This window comes from Oncorhynchus gorbuscha, linkage group LG07 (genome assembly GCF_021184085.1).
Source record: "Oncorhynchus gorbuscha isolate QuinsamMale2020 ecotype Even-year linkage group LG07, OgorEven_v1.0, whole genome shotgun sequence".
Lineage (NCBI taxonomy): Eukaryota > Metazoa > Chordata > Actinopteri > Salmoniformes > Salmonidae > Oncorhynchus > Oncorhynchus gorbuscha.
Window position 1 is genome coordinate 44638725 of NC_060179.1, and position 18424 is coordinate 44657148.

The window sequence follows — 18424 nt, forward strand, 5'->3', positions numbered from 1 at the left end:
TGGCTAGCTAGCAGAGTCACCTACGTTAAGGACGACAAATAGCTGGCTAGCTAACCTCGGTAAATTAAGTTAATCACTCTAAGACTACACACTCTAAACCTAAACAACACAATTATCTTGGATACGATGATACGATGATACGAAGACAGCAAAGACAGCTATGTAGGTAGCTAACACTAAACTAATCAAGTCGTTCAGTTGAGTGTAATAGTAATAGTTTCTCAGTGCAGCTAATCAGTGGACGTTAGCTAGCTGGCTAGTGAAGACTACGTTAGGACGGCGAAATACGATAATTACGCAATTATCTTTGATACAAAGACGGCTATGTAGCTAGCTGAGAAGAAATTGCTAAGATAAGACAAATCAAACCGTTGTGATATAATGAAATATAATGAAAAAGTTATACTACCCGTTGGAGCGACGTGCAGATGCGACCACTCGCTCCAACCGGAACCATGATCAGTAATACTGGAAAACTGCGTTATTGCAGTTGTCTTTACAGTCAGCTGCGTTAATGCAGTTCTCTTTACAGTTAGCTGTGTTAATGCAGTTCTCTCTACAGTCAGCTGCGTTATTGCAGTTCTCTTTACAGTTAGCTGCGTTATTGCTATTAGGATCTGAAAGGCATTTAGCTATTCTGCACGTTTGTCTCCGGATATGGGAGAATCTGGGGTTGGTTTTGGCATAACATTTCTCCATTGTTTCTCCGGCAGTGAGCATGTTGGTTTGTATCAGCCTGGGTTCTTTTTGGTTGACTGAATATACTCTTCCCAGGCGTTTTTCAGGAGCATGTCCACTGGGATCGACAAACAGAGGTATCCACATTAAAAGGAGAGCCCAAGCTGTGGCTGTGCGTGAGAGAGAGCAACGGAGTGCGTTTAGGTGGACGATGGATATAAGTGTGTTTGTCTGTGCGCGTAAGACAGAAACCCTTTTGTGGCTGCCAGCCAAACAGTGTGTGTGTGTGTGACCGTCTGTTCGCCGCGTCACATGGCGTCCCATTGACAGTTGAACTGCCGGCCTGGTGAACCTGTGAGCTTTGTGTTAAATATAGATTGCTTATTTACACACGAGTGCTGCCCGGGCCTTTGGGCTGCACAGAGACATCACAATCCTTACTACCAGAGCTGACGCAGGAGGGGAGAGGTCATGACGCAGAGCATACACACACAAACACAGAAAAACGCACGCTTTATAAAATAGAATAATTTCACAGCACAGAACATGTTATAATTGTGCTTACGCAACCTTGATTATTGTATATGTGTCTGCGTAGGAGTGTGTGCATGCAGGCACACACGTCTGCTTTTGTGTGTCTAGGGCGGTGGTGGCAATGGAATTTGGGATGATGGTAATGGCCAGCGAAATGACCGCTGTCTCCGTAACAACAGCAACGTTTGTGGGATGCACATTTTCTCCTGATGCATGTGCTGCCATCGAATACAACGGGAGTCCCCATTCAAGTCGAGGATGGCTGAGTGGGTGGACTGGCGGCTCGGCCTGGGCGGTATACCGGGGAATTTGGAAATGACCACAGGGTGGTTTTTCAATACCGTTGAAGCTATTTATTTGAACTATTTCTATAGATTTTGATATTTCTGACTTCTTTAAGTAAATACTCGCTGTCATCTTGTGTAATGCGTTAGGATATACTGTGGCAAAATAAGTATGTGAATCCTTTGGAATGACCTAGACGTCTGCATAAATTGGTCATCAAATTTGATCTGATCTTCATTTAAGTCGCAACAATAAAAAAACACTGTGCTTAAACTAGTAACACACAAGTCATTGTATTTTTCGTATCTATATTGAATACATAATTTAAACATTCACAGTGTAGGTTAGAAAAAGTATGTGAACCCCTAGGCTAATGACTTTTCCAAAAGCTAATTGGAGTCAGCTTACCCAGAGTTCAATCAATGAGACGAGATTGGAGATGTTTGTTAGAGCTACCCTGCCCTATTAAAAAAACACAATTTGAGTTTGCTATTCACAAGAAGCATTGCCTGATGTGAACCTTGCCCCAAACAAAAGAGATCTCAGAAGACCTAAGATTAAGAGTGGTTTACTTTCCTAAAGCTGGAAAGGGTTACAAAAGTATCTCTGAAAGCCTTGATGTTCATCAGTCCACGGTAAGGCAAGTTGTCTATAAATGGAGAAAGTTCAGCACTGTTGCTATTCTCCCTAGGAGTGGCCGCCCTGCAAAGATGACTGCAAGAGCACAGCGCAGAATGCTCAATGAGGTTAAGAAGAATCCTAGAGTGTCAACTAAAGACTCTGGAACATGCTAACATCTCTGTTGACGAGTATACGTAAAAAAAAACACTAAACAAGAATGGTGTTCATGGGAGGATACCATGGAAGAAGCCACTGCTGTCCAAAAAAAACATTACTGCACGTCTGAAGTTTGCAAAAGAGCACCTGGATGTTCCATCTGTCCGCAAAATATTCTGTGGACAGATGAAACTACAGTTGAGTTGTTTGGAAGGAACACACAAGACTGTAGAGAAAAAAGGCACAGCACACCAACATCAAAACCTCATCCCAGCTGCAAAGTATGGTGGAGGGAGCATCATGGTTTGGGACTGTTTTGCTGGACAGCTTGCCATCATCGGCGGAAAAATGAATTCCCAAGTTTATCGAGATATTTTGCAGGGGAATGTAAGGCTATCTGTCCGCCAATTGACGCTCAACAGAAATTGGGTGACGCAACAGGACAACGACCCAAAACACAGAAGTAAATCAACAACAAAATGGCTTCAACAGAAAAAAATAGTGGCCCGGTCAGAGTCTTAACCTCAACCCGATTTGAGATGCTGTGGCATGACTTTGAGCGGTTCACACCAGACATCCCAATAATATTGCTGAACTGAAACAGTTTTGTAAAGATGAATGGTCCAACATTCCTCCTGGCCGTTGTGAAGGTCTGATCCGCAGCTACAGAAAACATTTGGTTGAGGTTATTGCTGCCAAAGAATGGTCAACCAGTTATTAAATCCAAGGGTTCACGTACTTTTCCCTTTTCCCCTGTGAACGTTTACATGGTGTGTTCAACAAAGACATGAACATGTCTAATTTGAGTTGTGTTATCTGTTTTAATTAAGACTGTTTGTCTATTGTTGTGACTTCGATGAAGATCAGATCAAATGTTATGACCAATTTCTGCATAAATCCAGGTCATTCCAAAAGGTTTCACATACTTTTCTTTCCACTGTAAAGCACGTTCTTCGTGTCACCCTTTACAGCTTCATAATGTAAATAAGGTTTAGTTCCCCTGAACAGTTGAGCCAGTCGTGTGTTTGTAAATAGCACAGCGGGAGAAGACGGGAGCAGGTGAGCCCAGCTGTGTATTGATGGGTCGCATGTATATTGAAATATTTGCCTTTAATATAGTGATCAGGGACGTGCGGCTGTAGTTGTACGTTAGTGCAACACATTCAGAAGAAAACAGCTTTGTTTTCTTGAACAGACGTGGAACGCTGTTTGGCTGGCAGCTACGGGGGTAAACTTCTTTTGTTGTTGCAAAAACGAGGCATGACCATCATAATGTATGTTTATCATAGAATGCCTGTAGCCAGCGACACTTCCTAATATTTTGCTTAGTTATTTTACCAGAGAACAGTAGTCCGTCTACACCGAGTAAAATGCTACACATCAGTCCTAGTGCTCAAGCACAACATTTGTCTGTTGCCCGGCAGGAATGAATAGGAAGAAGCATTTTAGATCTGCATTTACAAAACGCTGCATGATATTTCTGAGCCGTATTTATGTTTCTTTCCGCATAAAGAAAGAACAGTTCTGCGTTGACGTGACCCCTAACTTGCTACTTAATAATTGACTAATTTAATAAGGTGACAGGGCATCGGATTGTGTAAGGTAAGCTCTCTGCCGTGTTTGAGAAGTCAAAGCCCTTTGGATGAGTTGTCTGTACAGCTGCCACTGCTATCTGGATTTGCTTGCTGTTTTTCTCCTCTGTTCTCAACCCGTCTGCCCCTCCCCCATCTTCTCCTAGCAGAGCAGGCAGGCCCATTGCCCTCGCGACTCTACTCTGACACAGCATGTACACAATTGAATATACCACTGTTGGACTGAAATCAAGTTGTAGAAACATCTCAAGGATGAGTAATGGAAACAGAATGTTCCTGGAGCTCAATTTCGAGTCTCATAGCAAAGGGTCTGAATACTTATGTGAATAAAGTATTTCTTTATTTAATTTGCAAAAATGGATAACCTGTTTTTGCTTTGTCATTATGAAGTATTGTATGTATGTATGGTATTCACTATTAGTTTTGCTAATTTAAGTAGCATTCTGATAACAAATGCCCAATGGTCTTTTTTTGCGCTTTTTTGGCTACTAAGCCGTAAATCCCAGAATGAGAGAAGGAAGATATGAAAGTCTGGAAACCACCCAACCCTACTGGTGGCCATTCTGAATGTACCCATAGGAGCAAAGGAAGTAAAATCAGGAAGTGTACCCATCAATTTGTGTTGTGATTTGTTTATTCAACTCAATTTACATTCCAAAAAAAAGACTTTCCATTACATCAGTTAACATCGTTTGAATGAACATTCTACATGTCCATGGAAGTTATGCAATGCCAGGCAGCCATTGCAGGTGTACATATGAGTTTACCAGTCAAGTTGCCAGGGTTATTGGTTCCAAACCTGTTCTTTTCATTCTATGTTTGCTGCTGCTGGATTGTGGGGAGTGTTGCCTAGGTAACTGAAGTTTGCTAACACCTTGGTTGTTTCTGCCAGGAGTAAAAAAGTTTGATTGCGTTAAGAGTCCATGTTACCGCAGAAAACAGACTCGAACGCCTGGCCGCACCGTCTCCAGTCAGCTTGTTCGCTCCTATCTATTTCAAGAATAATAATCTTGTCTCGTAACAATGGATTCCGACTGATTTATCTCAGTTAATTCTTCCGTCTTAAGCCTTGTTTGTTTTCAGGGCCGAGAATGAGAGCAAGAGGAAGAGAGAGGGAAAGAGAACGTGACTCTTGTCTTTAGTCTTGTTTATTATTTTCCCCAGAGACAGAGAGAGAATGCAAGAGCGGGAGAGGGAGGATGAGGGCAAGAGAGGAAGTGGGGGAAGGTCGGGAGGGTGACTCCGTGTGGACAGCCTTGGTATTTGGTTCTTATAGTCCACCTTGACCTTAGCTTAGGTCACCTTCCCTTTTCTCTCTTTGAGAAAACATGATGATACAACTCCGTTCCGGCCACACACACTTACCTCTTATACAGCCTAGAGAGAGAACTATTATGTCTAGTTCCTTCCCTGATAGGCGAGCCAATTTCTCTCTACAGCCATTCAGGACACCCTTATCTGTGTTCTCCACTGCTGACGTTGTCTTGATTGATATGTGGAACCACTAAGGTTACTGGTAAACAAGAATGGCCTGCTTTTCTCTTCTCTGCATCTCCAGCCTTGCTTTGATTCACTGTGCCAAGTGCTCTTACACACACTCTCTCTCGCCAACATCCAGAGTAGTCTTTCTTGTCCAGGATACGGAAGTAGCCTGTCATGACATTGTCCTTGTCCTCTGTCACTGAGTGTGTGTGCATTCCCTCTCTTTTCTCTCCCGCAGCGATAGAGACACAGAGTACCAGCTCAGAGGAGATAGTGCCAAGCCCGCCATCGCCGCCTCCTCCCCCGAGGGTCTACAAGCCCTGCTTCGTGTGCCAGGACAAATCCTCAGGATACCACTATGGAGTCAGTGCCTGCGAAGGTTGCAAGGTGAGACACACCCTTATGTAGCCATACATTCTATTCCATTCTGTCCTGTACTATTTGATTCAGGGTTAAATTGTCAGTTGCTTCTGAGGGTTTTTCTGTAAATGGGCTGGACCAATGCATATTGGCGTGCCCATGTTGATATTTATAACACTTGTCCTGGTTTGGAATGGGAGTACCCAGTCCCAGGGGGCCATCGCCCTAAGGCCCTACTATAATTCATACACATACTATGCATAGCATCAGCATGATCTGAAGTTCAGAATATACCGAGATTGGTTGGGATGCATTTGGGGACGCCCTATAAAGAGTGAACTGGGCCATTGCATATGTCATTTCTTATGGCTTCCCTCCTAACCCTAACCCTAACCCTATGCTTCAATACTGCCCTATACACTTCTCATTAACTGTATGAGGAATTGTTTCTTTAAGTGGATTTAGTTTGACTATCTAGCTGCTGTATCTGTCCAACTCTAAATTACGTCATTGTCTTCGAGTGGGTGTTCCTGCCAGGTGGCATTTAATCCAGGAGCTACACCCTCATTCAGCAAGTGTCGACGTGGGCCCTTGTCATCACCGCTCTCTGTGTTTGTGTTTTACGTTATCTTGGTTTCCAGCACGTCCTTGAATATCATACGTGTCCTTTCCTCCCGCTCTTACCATTTTTTAATACGGCCTGTCCAGCCTTTCATGTGAGACGTGTTACGAGAACACCGGCTACGCTGACTTCCACGCTGTCCTGTCAGGCAACCGCCTGCACTCTGAAGTGGTGTCTGGCTGCTGTTTCCTTATCTGTAGCACCGTGTTTCACAAGACGGGGTTGTGTAAGCCTGCGAAAGCTTGCGTTAGCAGTGGTGCTCTGGAGGACTCGCTGTTCATCTGTAATGCATGGAGGTTGAGGGCAGGGCGATGGTCTGAGACTGGCAGGCAGAGGGAGGCTGGATGACTGGCTGTGGTGGTGACAGGTGCCCATTAGGCCTGCCTCACATGGCTGGGCCCAGGGAAGATAACACCTGGCTTGTAGTGTTATGCAGGTGAATGAGGACCCAAAAGCGACTTGGCGAAAACAGAGTCTTTAATCCAGTAAAGGAAATCTGCAATACTCCTAGACAAATCGGAGCGGTAAATAAAGCATAAAAACAATTCCACTCGTAATGACGAGAACAGACTGGAGACTCGATCATAAACTGTAGGTTGCCTCGGGAAGGCACTTGACCGTAGCAGACTCAGACACCTGCTCACCACGCAGCATCTGAGGGAAACACGACATGACAGGGCGATACAAAGACACAGCACGGTGAACAATATACAAGGATCCGACAGGACAGAAACGGAAAACAAGGGGAGAAATAGGGACTCTAATCAGGGGAAAAGATAGGGAACAGGTGTGGAAGACTAAATGATTGATTAGGGGAATAGGAACAGCTGGGAGCAGGAACGGAACGATAGAGAGAAGAGAGAGAGGGAGGGAGAGAGAAAAAAGGGAATGAACCTACAAAGACCAGCAGGGGGAAAACGAACAGAAGGAAAAGCAAAATGACAAGACAATATAAGACAAAACATGACAGTACCCCCCCACTCACCGAGCGCCTCCTGGCGCACTCGAGGAGGAATCCTGGCGGCAACGGAGGAAATCATCAATCAGTGAACGGTCCAGCACGTCCCGAGACGGAACCCAACTCCTCTCCTCAGGACCGTAACCCTCCCAATCCACTAAGTATTGGTGACCCCGTCCCCGAGAACGCATGTCCATGATCCTACGTACCTTGTAAATAGGTGCGCTCTCGACAAGGACGGGAGGGGGGGAGGGAAGACGAACGGGGGTGCGAAGAAAGGGCTTGACACAGGAGACATGGAAGACAGGATGGACGCGACGAAGATGTCGCGGAAGAAGCAGTCGCACAGCGACAGGATTGACGACCTGGGAGACACGGAACGGACCAATGAACCGCGGAGTCAACTTACGAGAAGCTGTCGTAAGAGGAAGGTTGCGAGTGGAAAGCCACACTCTCTGGCCGCAACAATACCTTGGACTCTTAATCCTACGTTTATTGGCGGCTCTCACAGTCTGTGCCCTGTAACGGCAAAGTGCAGACCTCACCCTCCTCCAGGTGCGCTCACAACGTTGGACAAACGCTTGAGCGGAGGGAACGCTGGACTCGGCAAGCTGGGATGAGAACAGAGGAGGCTGGTAACCCAGACTACTCTGAAACGGAGATAACCCGGTAGCAGACGAAGGAAGCGAGTTGTGAGCGTATTCTGCCCAGGGGAGCTGTTCTGCCCAAGACGCAGGGTTTCTGAAAGAAAGGCTGCGTAGTATACGACCAATCGTCTGATTGGCCCTCTCTGCTTGACCGTTAGACTGGGGATGAAACCCGGAAGAGAGACTGACGGACGCACCAATCAAACGACAGAACTCCCTCCAAAACTGTGACGTGAATTGCGGGCCTCTGTCTGAAACGGCGTCTAACGGGAGGCCATGAATTCTGAACACATTCTCGATGATGATTTGTGCCGTCTCCTTAGCGCAAGGAAGTTTAGCGAGGGGAATGAAATGTGCCGCCTTAGAGAACCTATAGACAACCGTAAGAATCACAGTCTTCCCCGCAGACAAAGGCAGACCGGTAATGAAGTCTAGGGCGATGTGAGACCATGGTCGAGAAGGAATGGGAAGCGGTCTGAGACGACCGGCAGGAGGAGAGTTACCTGACTTAGTCTGCGCGCAGTCCGAACAAGCAGCCACGAAACGGCGCGTGTCACGCTCCTGAGTCGGCCACCAAAAGCGCTGGCGAATAGAAGCAAGAGTGCCTCGAACGCCGGGATGACCAGCTAACTTGGCAGAGTGAGCCCACTGAAGAACAGCCAGACGAGTAGAAACAGGAACGAAAAGAAGGTTACTAGGACAAGCGCGCGGTGACGCAGTGTGCGTGAGTGCTTGCTTAACCTGTCTTTCAATTCCCCAGACTGTCAACCCGACAACACGCCCATAAGGAAGAATCCCCTCGGGATCAGTAGAAGCCACAGAAGAACTAAAAAGACGGGATAAGGCATCAGGCTTGGTGTTCTTGCTACCCGGACGGTAAGAAATCACAAACTCGAAACGAGCGAAAAACAACGCCCAACGAGCTTGACGAGCATTAAGTCGTTTGGTAGAACGGATGTACTCAAGGTTCTTATGGTCTGTCCAAACGACAAAAGGAACGGTCGCCCCCTCCAACCACTGTCGCCATTCGCCTAGGGCTAAGCGGATGGCGAGCAGTTCGCGGTTACCCACATCATAGTTGCGTTCAGATGGCGACAGGCGATGAGAAAAATAAGCGCAAGGATGAACCTTATCGTCAGACTGGAAGCGCTGGGATAGAATGGCTCCCACGCCTACCTCTGAAGGCCAACCTCGACAATGAATTGTCTAGTGACGTCAGGAGTAACGAGGATAGGAGCGGACGTAAAACGTTCTTTTAGAAGATCAAAAGCTCCCTGGGCGGAACCGGACCACTTAAAACACGTCTTGACAGAAGTAAGAGCTGTGAGAGGGGCAGCAACTTGACCGAAATTACGAATGAAACGCCGATAGAAATTAGCGAAACCTAGAAAGCGCTGCAACTCGACACGTGACCTTGGAACGGGCCACTCACTGACAGCTTGGACCTTAGCGGAATCCATCTGAATGCCTTCAGCGGAAATAACGGAACCGAGAAAAGTAACGGAGGAGACATGAAAAGAGCACTTCTCAGCCTTCACGTAGAGACAATTCTCTAAAAGGCGCTGGAGAACACGTCGAACGTGCTGAACATGAATCTCGAGTGACGGTGAAAAAATCAGGATATCGTCAAGGTAGACAAAAACAAAGATGTTCAGCATGTCTCTCAGAACATCATTAACTAATGCCTGAAAAACAGCTGGCGCATTGGCGAGACCAAACGGCAGAACCCGGTACTCAAAATGCCCTAACGGAGTGTTAAACGCCGTTTTCCACTCGTCCCCCTCTCTGATGCGCACGAGATGGTAAGCGTTACGAAGGTCCAACTTAGTAAAGCACCTGGCTCCCTGCAGAATCTCGAAGGCTGATGACATAAGGGGAAGCGGATAACGATTCTTAACCGTTATGTCATTCAGCCCTCGATAATCCACGCAGGGGCGCAGAGTACCGTCCTTTTTCTTAACAAAAAAAAACCCCGCCCCGGCCGGAGAGGAAGAAGGCACTATGGTACCGGCGTCAAGAGACACAGACAAATAATCCTCGAGAGCCTTACGTTCGGGAGCCGACAGAGAGTATAGTCTACCCCGAGGAGGAGTGGTCCCCGGAAGGAGATCAATACTACAATCATACGACCGGTGAGGAGGAAGGGAGTTGGCTCGGGACCGACTGAAGACCGTGCGCAGATCATGATATTCCTCCGGCACTCCTGTCAAATCGCCAGGTTCCTCCTGAGAAGTGGGGACAGAAGAAACGGGAGGGATGGCAGACATTAAACACTTCACATGACAAGAAACGTTCCAGGATAGGATAGAATTACTAGACCAATTAATAGAAGGATTATGACATACTAGCCAGGGATGACCCAAAACAACAGGTGTAAAAGGTGAACGAAAAATCAAAAAAGAAATAGTCTCACTGTGGTTACCAGATACTGTGAGGGTTAAAGGTAGTGTCTCAAATCTAATACTGGGAAGATGACTACCATCTAAGGCGAACATGGGCGTAGGCTTGTCTAACTGTCTGAAAGGAATGTCATGTCTCCGAGCCCATGCTTCGTCCATGAAACAACCCTCAGCCCCAGAGTCTATCAAGGCACTGCATGTAGCACCCGAACCGGTCCAGCGTAGATGGACCGACATAGTAGTACAGGATCTAGATGGAGAGACCTGAGTAGTAGCGCTCACCAGTAGCCCTCCGCTTACTGATGAGCTCTGGCTTTTACTGGACATGAATTGACAAAATGTCCAGCAAGTCCGCAATAGAGGCACAGGCGGTTGGTGATCCTCCGTTCCCTCTCCTTAGTCGAGATGCGAATACCTCCCAGCTGCATGGGCTCAGTCTCTGAGCCAGAGGAGGGAGATGGTTGCGATGCGGAGCAGGGAAACACCGTTGACGCGAGCTCTCTTCCACGAGCTTGGTGACGAAGATCAACCCGTCGTTCTATGCGGATGGCGAGAGCAATCAAAGAGTCCACACTGGAAGGAACCTCCCGGGAGAGAATCTCATCTTTAACCACAGCGTGGAGTCCCTCCAGAAAACGAGCGAGCAGCGCCGGCTCGTTCCAGTCACTAGAGGCAGCAAGAGTGCGAAACTCTATAGAGTAATCCGTTATGGATCGATCACCTTGGCATAGGGAAGCCAGGGCCCTAGAAGCCTCTCTACCAAAAACTGAACGGTCAAAAACCCGAATCATCTCCTCTTTAAAGTTCTGGTAATTGTTAGAACAATCAGCCCTTGCCTCCCAGATAGCTGTGCCCCACTCTCGAGCCCGGCCAGTAAGGAGTGATATGACGTAAGCAACCCGAGCTCTCTCTCTAGAGTATGTGTTGGGTTGGAGAGAGAACACAATATCACACTGGGTGACAAAGGAGCGGCACTCCGTGGGCTGCCCGGAGTAACAAGGTGGGTTATTAACCCTAGGTTCCGGAGGCTCGGCAGACCAGGAAGTAACAGGTGGCACGAGACGAAGACTCTGGAACTGTCCAGAGAGGTCGGAAACCTGAGCGGCCAGGTTCTCCACGGCATGACGAGCAGCAGACAATTCCTGCTCGTGTCTGCCGAGCATGGCTCCTTGGATCTCGACGGCAGTGTTACGAGCGTCTGTAGTCGCTGGGTCCATTCTTTGGTCGGATCCTTCTGTTATGCAGGTGAATGAGGACCCAAAAGCGACTTGGCGAAAACAGAGTCTTTAATCCAGTAAAGGAAATCTGCAATACTCCTAGACAAATCGGAGCGGTAAATAAAGCATAAAAACAATTCCACTCGTAATGACGAGAACAGACTGGAGACTCGATCATAAACTGTAGGTTGCCTCGGGAAGGCACTTGACCGTAGCAGACTCAGACACCTGCTCACCACGCAGCATCTGAGGGAAACACGACACGACAGGGCGATACAAAGACACAGCACGGTGAACAATATACAAGGATCCGACAGGACAGAAACGGAAAACAAGGGGAGAAATAGGGACTCTAATCAGGGGAAAAGATAGGGAACAGGTGTGGAAGACTAAATGATTGATTAGGGGAATAGGAACAGCTGGGAGCAGGAACGGAACGATAGAGAGAAGAGAGAGAGGGAGGGAGAGAGAAAAAAGGGAACGAACCTAAAAAGACCAGCAGGGGGAAAACGAACAGAAGGAAAATTCAAAATGACAAGACAATATAAGACAAAACATGACATGTAGGGGGAATGGCTGGAGAGAGGGAGGGACGGGGAGAGGCGCTGCAGTGGGGAACCTGGTTGCATCCAGAGTGGAGATGAGGGGATTCGTTTGACGGTAACGTGGAGAGGACAGATGAGAAGATAGAAAGGACAGGACCGGAGATGAGGCGAGTCGAGATGATGGAAAGGGGAGAAAAAACGAGTTTAGTTTCTTGAGCAGACAGTCCTGTTTTAACACATTAGCACGAGGCAAGGTCTCGCCTCTGGGCGTCCATTGAAACTTAACCTCTAAAAGAAATGTATACAAAGTAAATAAAGCCTTAACCTGCCTTTTTTGGGGGGCAGTAAAGCCCCACTTGATGGAGTTGCCTGTTGCACATCCTCAATAGCTTTTAATGTGTCTCTTAACTTCACACTAATAGGCCCTGATTTAAATAGGCTAATATGGTTGTGTGTGGTCTGTCAGTGTGAAAGCATGGGTATGACTTTGTTGGCTAAATCAGAAACCAACTGATACCCATGCTAGTGTCACTTTCATGCTCTGCTTAAACTCACTGACTCAGGATGCTGTGCGTACATACATGTTTGTGTGCACATCCCTTCCGGGTGGTAGCTACCCCAACGCCAGCTGCTAGTCTCCACCCCCAGCCGGGCGTCCTGGGGAGAGCAGAACTGGAAAAATTCAGCATTCACCCCTTCTAAACAGGAGATGAGGGAGCTTTGTATCCTCAATATTTCAACATAACAGGTGTATTCAGACCCCTGGACTTTCTCCAGATTTTGATATGTTACAGCCTTACTCTAAAATAGATTTTTTTAAACACACAATACCCAATAATGACAAAGCGAAAACAGTTTTTGGGGGATTTGTAAAAATAAAAACAACATACCTTATTTACATAAGTATTCAGACTTTTTGCTCAGGTACATCCTGTTTCCATGGATCATCCTTGAGATGTTTCTACAACTTGATTGGAGTCCACCTGTGGTAAATTCAATTGATTGGATGTGATTTGGAAAGGCACACACCTGTCTATAGAAGGTCCCACAGTTGACAGTGCATGTCAGAGCAAAAACCAAGCCATGAGGTCGAAGGAATTGTCCGTAGAGCTCAGAGACAGGATTGTGTCGAGGCACAGATGGATTGGTACCAAAAATGTCTGCAGTGGCCCCCCATCATTCTGAAATGGAAAAAATAATTTTCCTAGAGCTGTCCGCCCGGCCAAACTGAGCAATCGGGGAGAAAGGCCTTGGTCAGGGAGGTGACCAAGAACCCGATGGTCACTCTGACAGAGTTCTAGAGTTCCTCTGTGGAGTTGGGAGAACCTTCCAGAAGGACCATCTCTGCAGCACTCCAGTAATCAGGCCTTTATGGGAGATTGGCCAGACGGAAGCCACTCCCCACTAAAAGGCACATGACAGCACGCTTGCAGTTTGCCAAAAGGCGCTTAGACTCTCAGCCCATGAGAAACAAGATTCTCTGGTCTGATGAAACCAATATTGAACTCTTTGGTCTGAATGCCAAGCTTCCCGCCTGGAGGAAACCTGGCACCATGGTGGTGAAAACATCATGCTGTGGGGATGTTTTTCAGCGGTAGGGACTGGAAGACTAGTCAGGATTGAGGCAAAGATGAACAGAGCAAAGTACAGAGATCCTTGATGGCAACCTGATCCAGAGCGCTCAGGACTTCAGACTGGGGTGAAGGTTCACCTTCCAACAGCACAACGACCTCAAGCACACAGCCAAGACAATGCAGGAGTGACTTTGGAACAAGTCTCTGAATGTCCTTGAGTGGCTCAGCCAGAGCCCAGACTTGAAACCGATCAAACATCTCTGGAAAGACCTGAAAATAGCTGTGCAGCGACGCTCCACATCCAACCTGACAGAGCTTGAGAGGATCTGCAGAGAAGAATGGGAGAAACTCCCCAAATACAGGTGTGCCAAGCTTGTTGTGTCATACCCAGACGACTCAAGGCTGTAATCGCTGCCAAAGGTGTAAAGGGTCTGAATAGTTATGTAAATGTGATATTTCAGTTTTGATTTTTAATCAATTAGGAAAAATGTCAACCTGTTTTTCTTTGTTGTTATAGGGTATTGTGTGTAGATTGATGAGGAAAAAATACAATTGAATCAATTTTAGAATAAGGCTGTAACGTAACAAAATGTGGAAAAGGGGAGGGGTCTGAATACTTTCTGAAGGCACTGTATATACGGCCACTCATCGGAGACTGGGGTAAGTTGAGGGTTAGCAACTTAGCATTTCCTTAACCAGCCCAACTTCAAAACCCAACCCTAGGGTGCGGTGAGGAATCATGTCAGACCAAACTACTTAGAGATGGCTCATTTGTTTGTTGTTGAAGTGGAGTCTCTTTTTTTCTCTCTCGTTCCTTCTCGTTCTCCCAGATATAAACACATCAACATAAAATGTGTACGCTCTCCTCATTTATTGTCTCGGAGGCATCGATGCACAACATGAAGCCTTTTTTCTTTCTTTTTTTTTTTGCCACGCGAAGACACTTAACATCTTAAGCCCCCACCATCGCTCCGTTCTCTAATGGTGCAGTGTTCTTAGCTGGCCTTATTAAAGACATCACATCTTTAGTAATGTGCCTGTCGTAGGGTTGGCCGATTTTTAGATCAAATTCATTTGAATTTGTTTTAGCGCGATATTCCAAATGCCAGTACCACGAGAATCATTTGTTATTATGGGCGTTTATGTTGTCTTTTTGGTCTGGACTCCTTCGCTTCTTCTGTGCTGTGTGCATCTATTTATTTACACACACACACACACACACACACACACACACACACACACACACACACACACACACACACACACACACACACACACACACACACACACACACACACACACACACACACACACACACACACACACACACACACACACACACACACACACACACACCAAGCCCCTCTTCCTGCCACTCACAACCACAAAGATGAGAGCTCACTTCTTCCTTTGTGACGAGCGGTTTCAACTCGCTATTTGCATTTGAGGATTGGTCCAACAGAATCGGTCATATGGACACCGAAACACATTGAGGCATTATTTCTAACGAACCCCTTTTATGTCTCAACCCCTCAAATTGCACGCACAACAGACGCTACTAAAACAGGAGTATCAATAAACATTGAGTCTGGAAAATGTATGTTCAGTTTTGTCGGTACCGCTAGCAGCATTTTAGCCATAAACCATTATACTAGCTGTCTAGTCTGTGTTTTATACATGTGCAATAAGCATGAAACACAATTATGTAAGGATTTGGCAACTCGTTCTCATTGTGAGAAATAGGGTAGGGCACTTGATTTGAACATCTGAACTAAGTGGACAGGCTAGCATGCTGTTAAAACAGTTGGAGACGGACAGGACAGAAGGGTGTGTTCATAACAATTCAACTGTTCTACCTTCTTAGCTTGCAAATCTATCCAAGTTCACTCAACTTAAAATATAAAGATTAGCTGGCTACTCACTAGCACATGGGCTTTTGCTTGATTCGTTTATGAGATCTGTGTTAATGTTCTATAATGGCTGCTACAAGAAGTTAGTCATTATTAGTTAATGTGCGTTATGCATAGTTCTGGTTAAATTGGTTACAAAAAGGGAATTTCATAGACTGATCAGAAAAAAGCTGAAAAAACAACACACACCCACATACGCATACAAATGTAGAAACGTGCACGCTCACTCACACATTCCATACATTTTTAAATCACCCACATCCCACATTGAAAAATCCCCCTCAAAATGTTAATCACAGTGCAGATGGTTCGCCTGCTCTTTCTCTTCGCTAATGATAGGAGTGTGTTTAGTCTTTTGCGTGTACAATATCCAATCCTGCTTTACTGAAGTTGCGAGACATTGCAGGCCAAGAAATTCAGTTTTTTATTTTTTATTGAACCTTTATTTAATTAGGTAAGTCAGTTAATAACTAATTCTTATTTACAATGATGTCCTATTTACAATGATGGAACTGTGGGTCAACTGTCTTGTTCAGGGGCGGAACAACAGATTACCTTTGTCAGCTCAGGGATTCGATTCACCAACCTTTCGGTTACTGGCCCAATGCTCTAACCACTAGGCTACCTGCCGCCCATACATCAGGTGCATATCTACAGTACACAGAATGGATTATTCAAGCCACACACATACATAATTAACCCCCCCTCCTGCCCCATCTCCTCCGTTCCTCTCCATTCCTCCCTCCCCCCTTCATCTCTCCGGGCTCCTCTCCTCAGAACGCTGCAGGGTGTCTGACAGGCCTGCTGAGGGCTCTTGTCGTCTGGCGGATTAGCGCTTATACAAAGAGGCTTAAGGGGGCGCAGGAAGCAATGACTCCTAATGGGGATGGGGGGGGGGGGCGGGGGAGGGACAATGGCTAACCACGAGGAGAGGTCCAATCCCCTGGGCCACCTGAGGCGTGGAATTGGAGGGATTGGTTGTCCCCTTTTATATGTCAAAGGGACTGGGTCAATCCTCCCGTGGCCAGCAAGGTCCGGGTCGGGGCACCAACGGATCACAGCGAGACGCACCGGGGTCACTGGCAGGTCGTTAGATATCGGCTATTGATTGGCTTTGAAGCCGTAGCTTGTTGTCGTGTATTTTGTTTATGTTATGACTGTGGATCCTAGTTTGTTTAGAGATCGGGCCTAGATGTAAGTAATGGAGTCTCACTCTAAAATTGACATATTTTCTATAATCAGGGCCAAGTCTTAATGCTATGCATGTTTTTGTAGGTATTTGTTAGTGCTTTAATGCAAGACTAACAAGCCGTTGTTCAAATATATCTTTCGTGCAAAAAATGTGTAATTAGTGCTTGGAAACAGAGTCTCAGCCCGTTTCCATCTATTTTGGTACAGCATACAAACCTGCATATCTTTAGTGATAATCCATTAAAGGAGAAGTTATTTTTTACAACCAAATCTGTTTTTCTTAATGTAAATGCTATGTTATAGAAGAGTTCAGACACCTTTTTTGCGATTTCACTTGTTTTTGATAAACTTACCCCAGACAGTGAATAACTTCCTCATTCTCCTTGTGCAGTATGGGGGCACTGAAAAAACAAAAAAACTGCAATGTTCTCAGTATAGTGACGCGGTACTTTAGATGTTGTACATATGAAAATGTGTCATTCCAAACGTAATCTGAAACGTTACATTGAATTTTGTGCGACTCGAGCTGTTTTCCTTGCTCCGCTGTGCAGGCAGGGTGTTGTCCGGCCTGCAGAGATCCACATCAACGGGACTGCAGTAGAGAGTCGGCCGTTTTAAGTCCCTCCGCGTCTAAATCACAGAGGACTTGAGTTAGACCAACAACAACGACACCACTCATGTCAAGAGGGCGCAACAGCGCATCTTCTTCCCTAAAGCTGCTAAAGAAATGCTACCCCCGGGTCCTCTCAGTACTACCACTGCACCATCGAGAGCGTCTCGACCCGTTGCATCACGGCCTGGTACAGGAATCACTCAGTCAACGACAGCAAGGCCCTCCAGTACATCACTGGGGTCATGTTCACATCCATCCAGGACATCTACTTGAAATGGTGCTTGAGGAAGTCCCGCAGCATCATCAAGGACCCCACACACCCCAGCCACGAGTTGTTCACTTCCTTATCGTCGGGCAGACTGGTTCGGAGCATGAGGTCTGATACCAACGGGCTCAGGGACAGTTTCTGTCTACAAGCCATCAGACTGTATCAGAGCATGAGGTCTGACACCAACAGGCTCACAGACAGTTTCTGTCTACAAGCCATCAGACTGCTAAACACTTGAACTGGACAGACCACCTGAACTGACTCTCCGCACCTTAGCACGCACACACCCACATAGACACATATGTACACGTACACACACATTCATGCTACACACACATCACAGCTGCTGCTACCAAACTCTTATTTACTATTGCTAATACTGCACAATTTAAACACTTGCCCACCAATCCCTCTTTCCCTGATACATGTGTAAATATTGTAGTATAATTCATACCTTCCTGTATTATACTTATGGTTAAATGTTTATTCTACTGAGTCAAGTACTTTATGTTCCTATTCTTATATTTTATGTCTTATTGTTGCATCGTCGAGTAGGAACCTCCGAGTAAGCATTTCGTTGGACAGTATATACAATGTGTGTCCTGTACATACGACCTAAAACAACTTGAAACACGTCCCATCAGCCTCCCATCTCTCTTCTCAGGAGGGGAGGACCAGGAGAGCGAAGGATAGATGATGATCCAGGAAGGACAAATTGTGGTCTTTAGTGCATGGGCCATCTGTCGACCAGAGAGCTAATCTCCTCCTGGCA

General features: G+C 46.3%; 1 protein-coding gene across 5 annotated transcripts in view; it reads left to right on the forward strand.

Annotated features, from left to right (window-relative positions):
- Positions 1-18424, forward strand: part of LOC124039907 (retinoic acid receptor alpha-like) — a 265171-nt gene that overhangs the window by 230398 nt on the left and 16349 nt on the right. For all 5 annotated transcript variants that reach the window (XM_046356452.1, XM_046356453.1, XM_046356455.1 and 2 more), the window contains one exon: positions 5587-5735. In XM_046356452.1, the coding sequence (XP_046212408.1) occupies positions 5587-5735 (149 nt within the window). The remainder of the gene's footprint in view (positions 1-5586; positions 5736-18424) is intronic.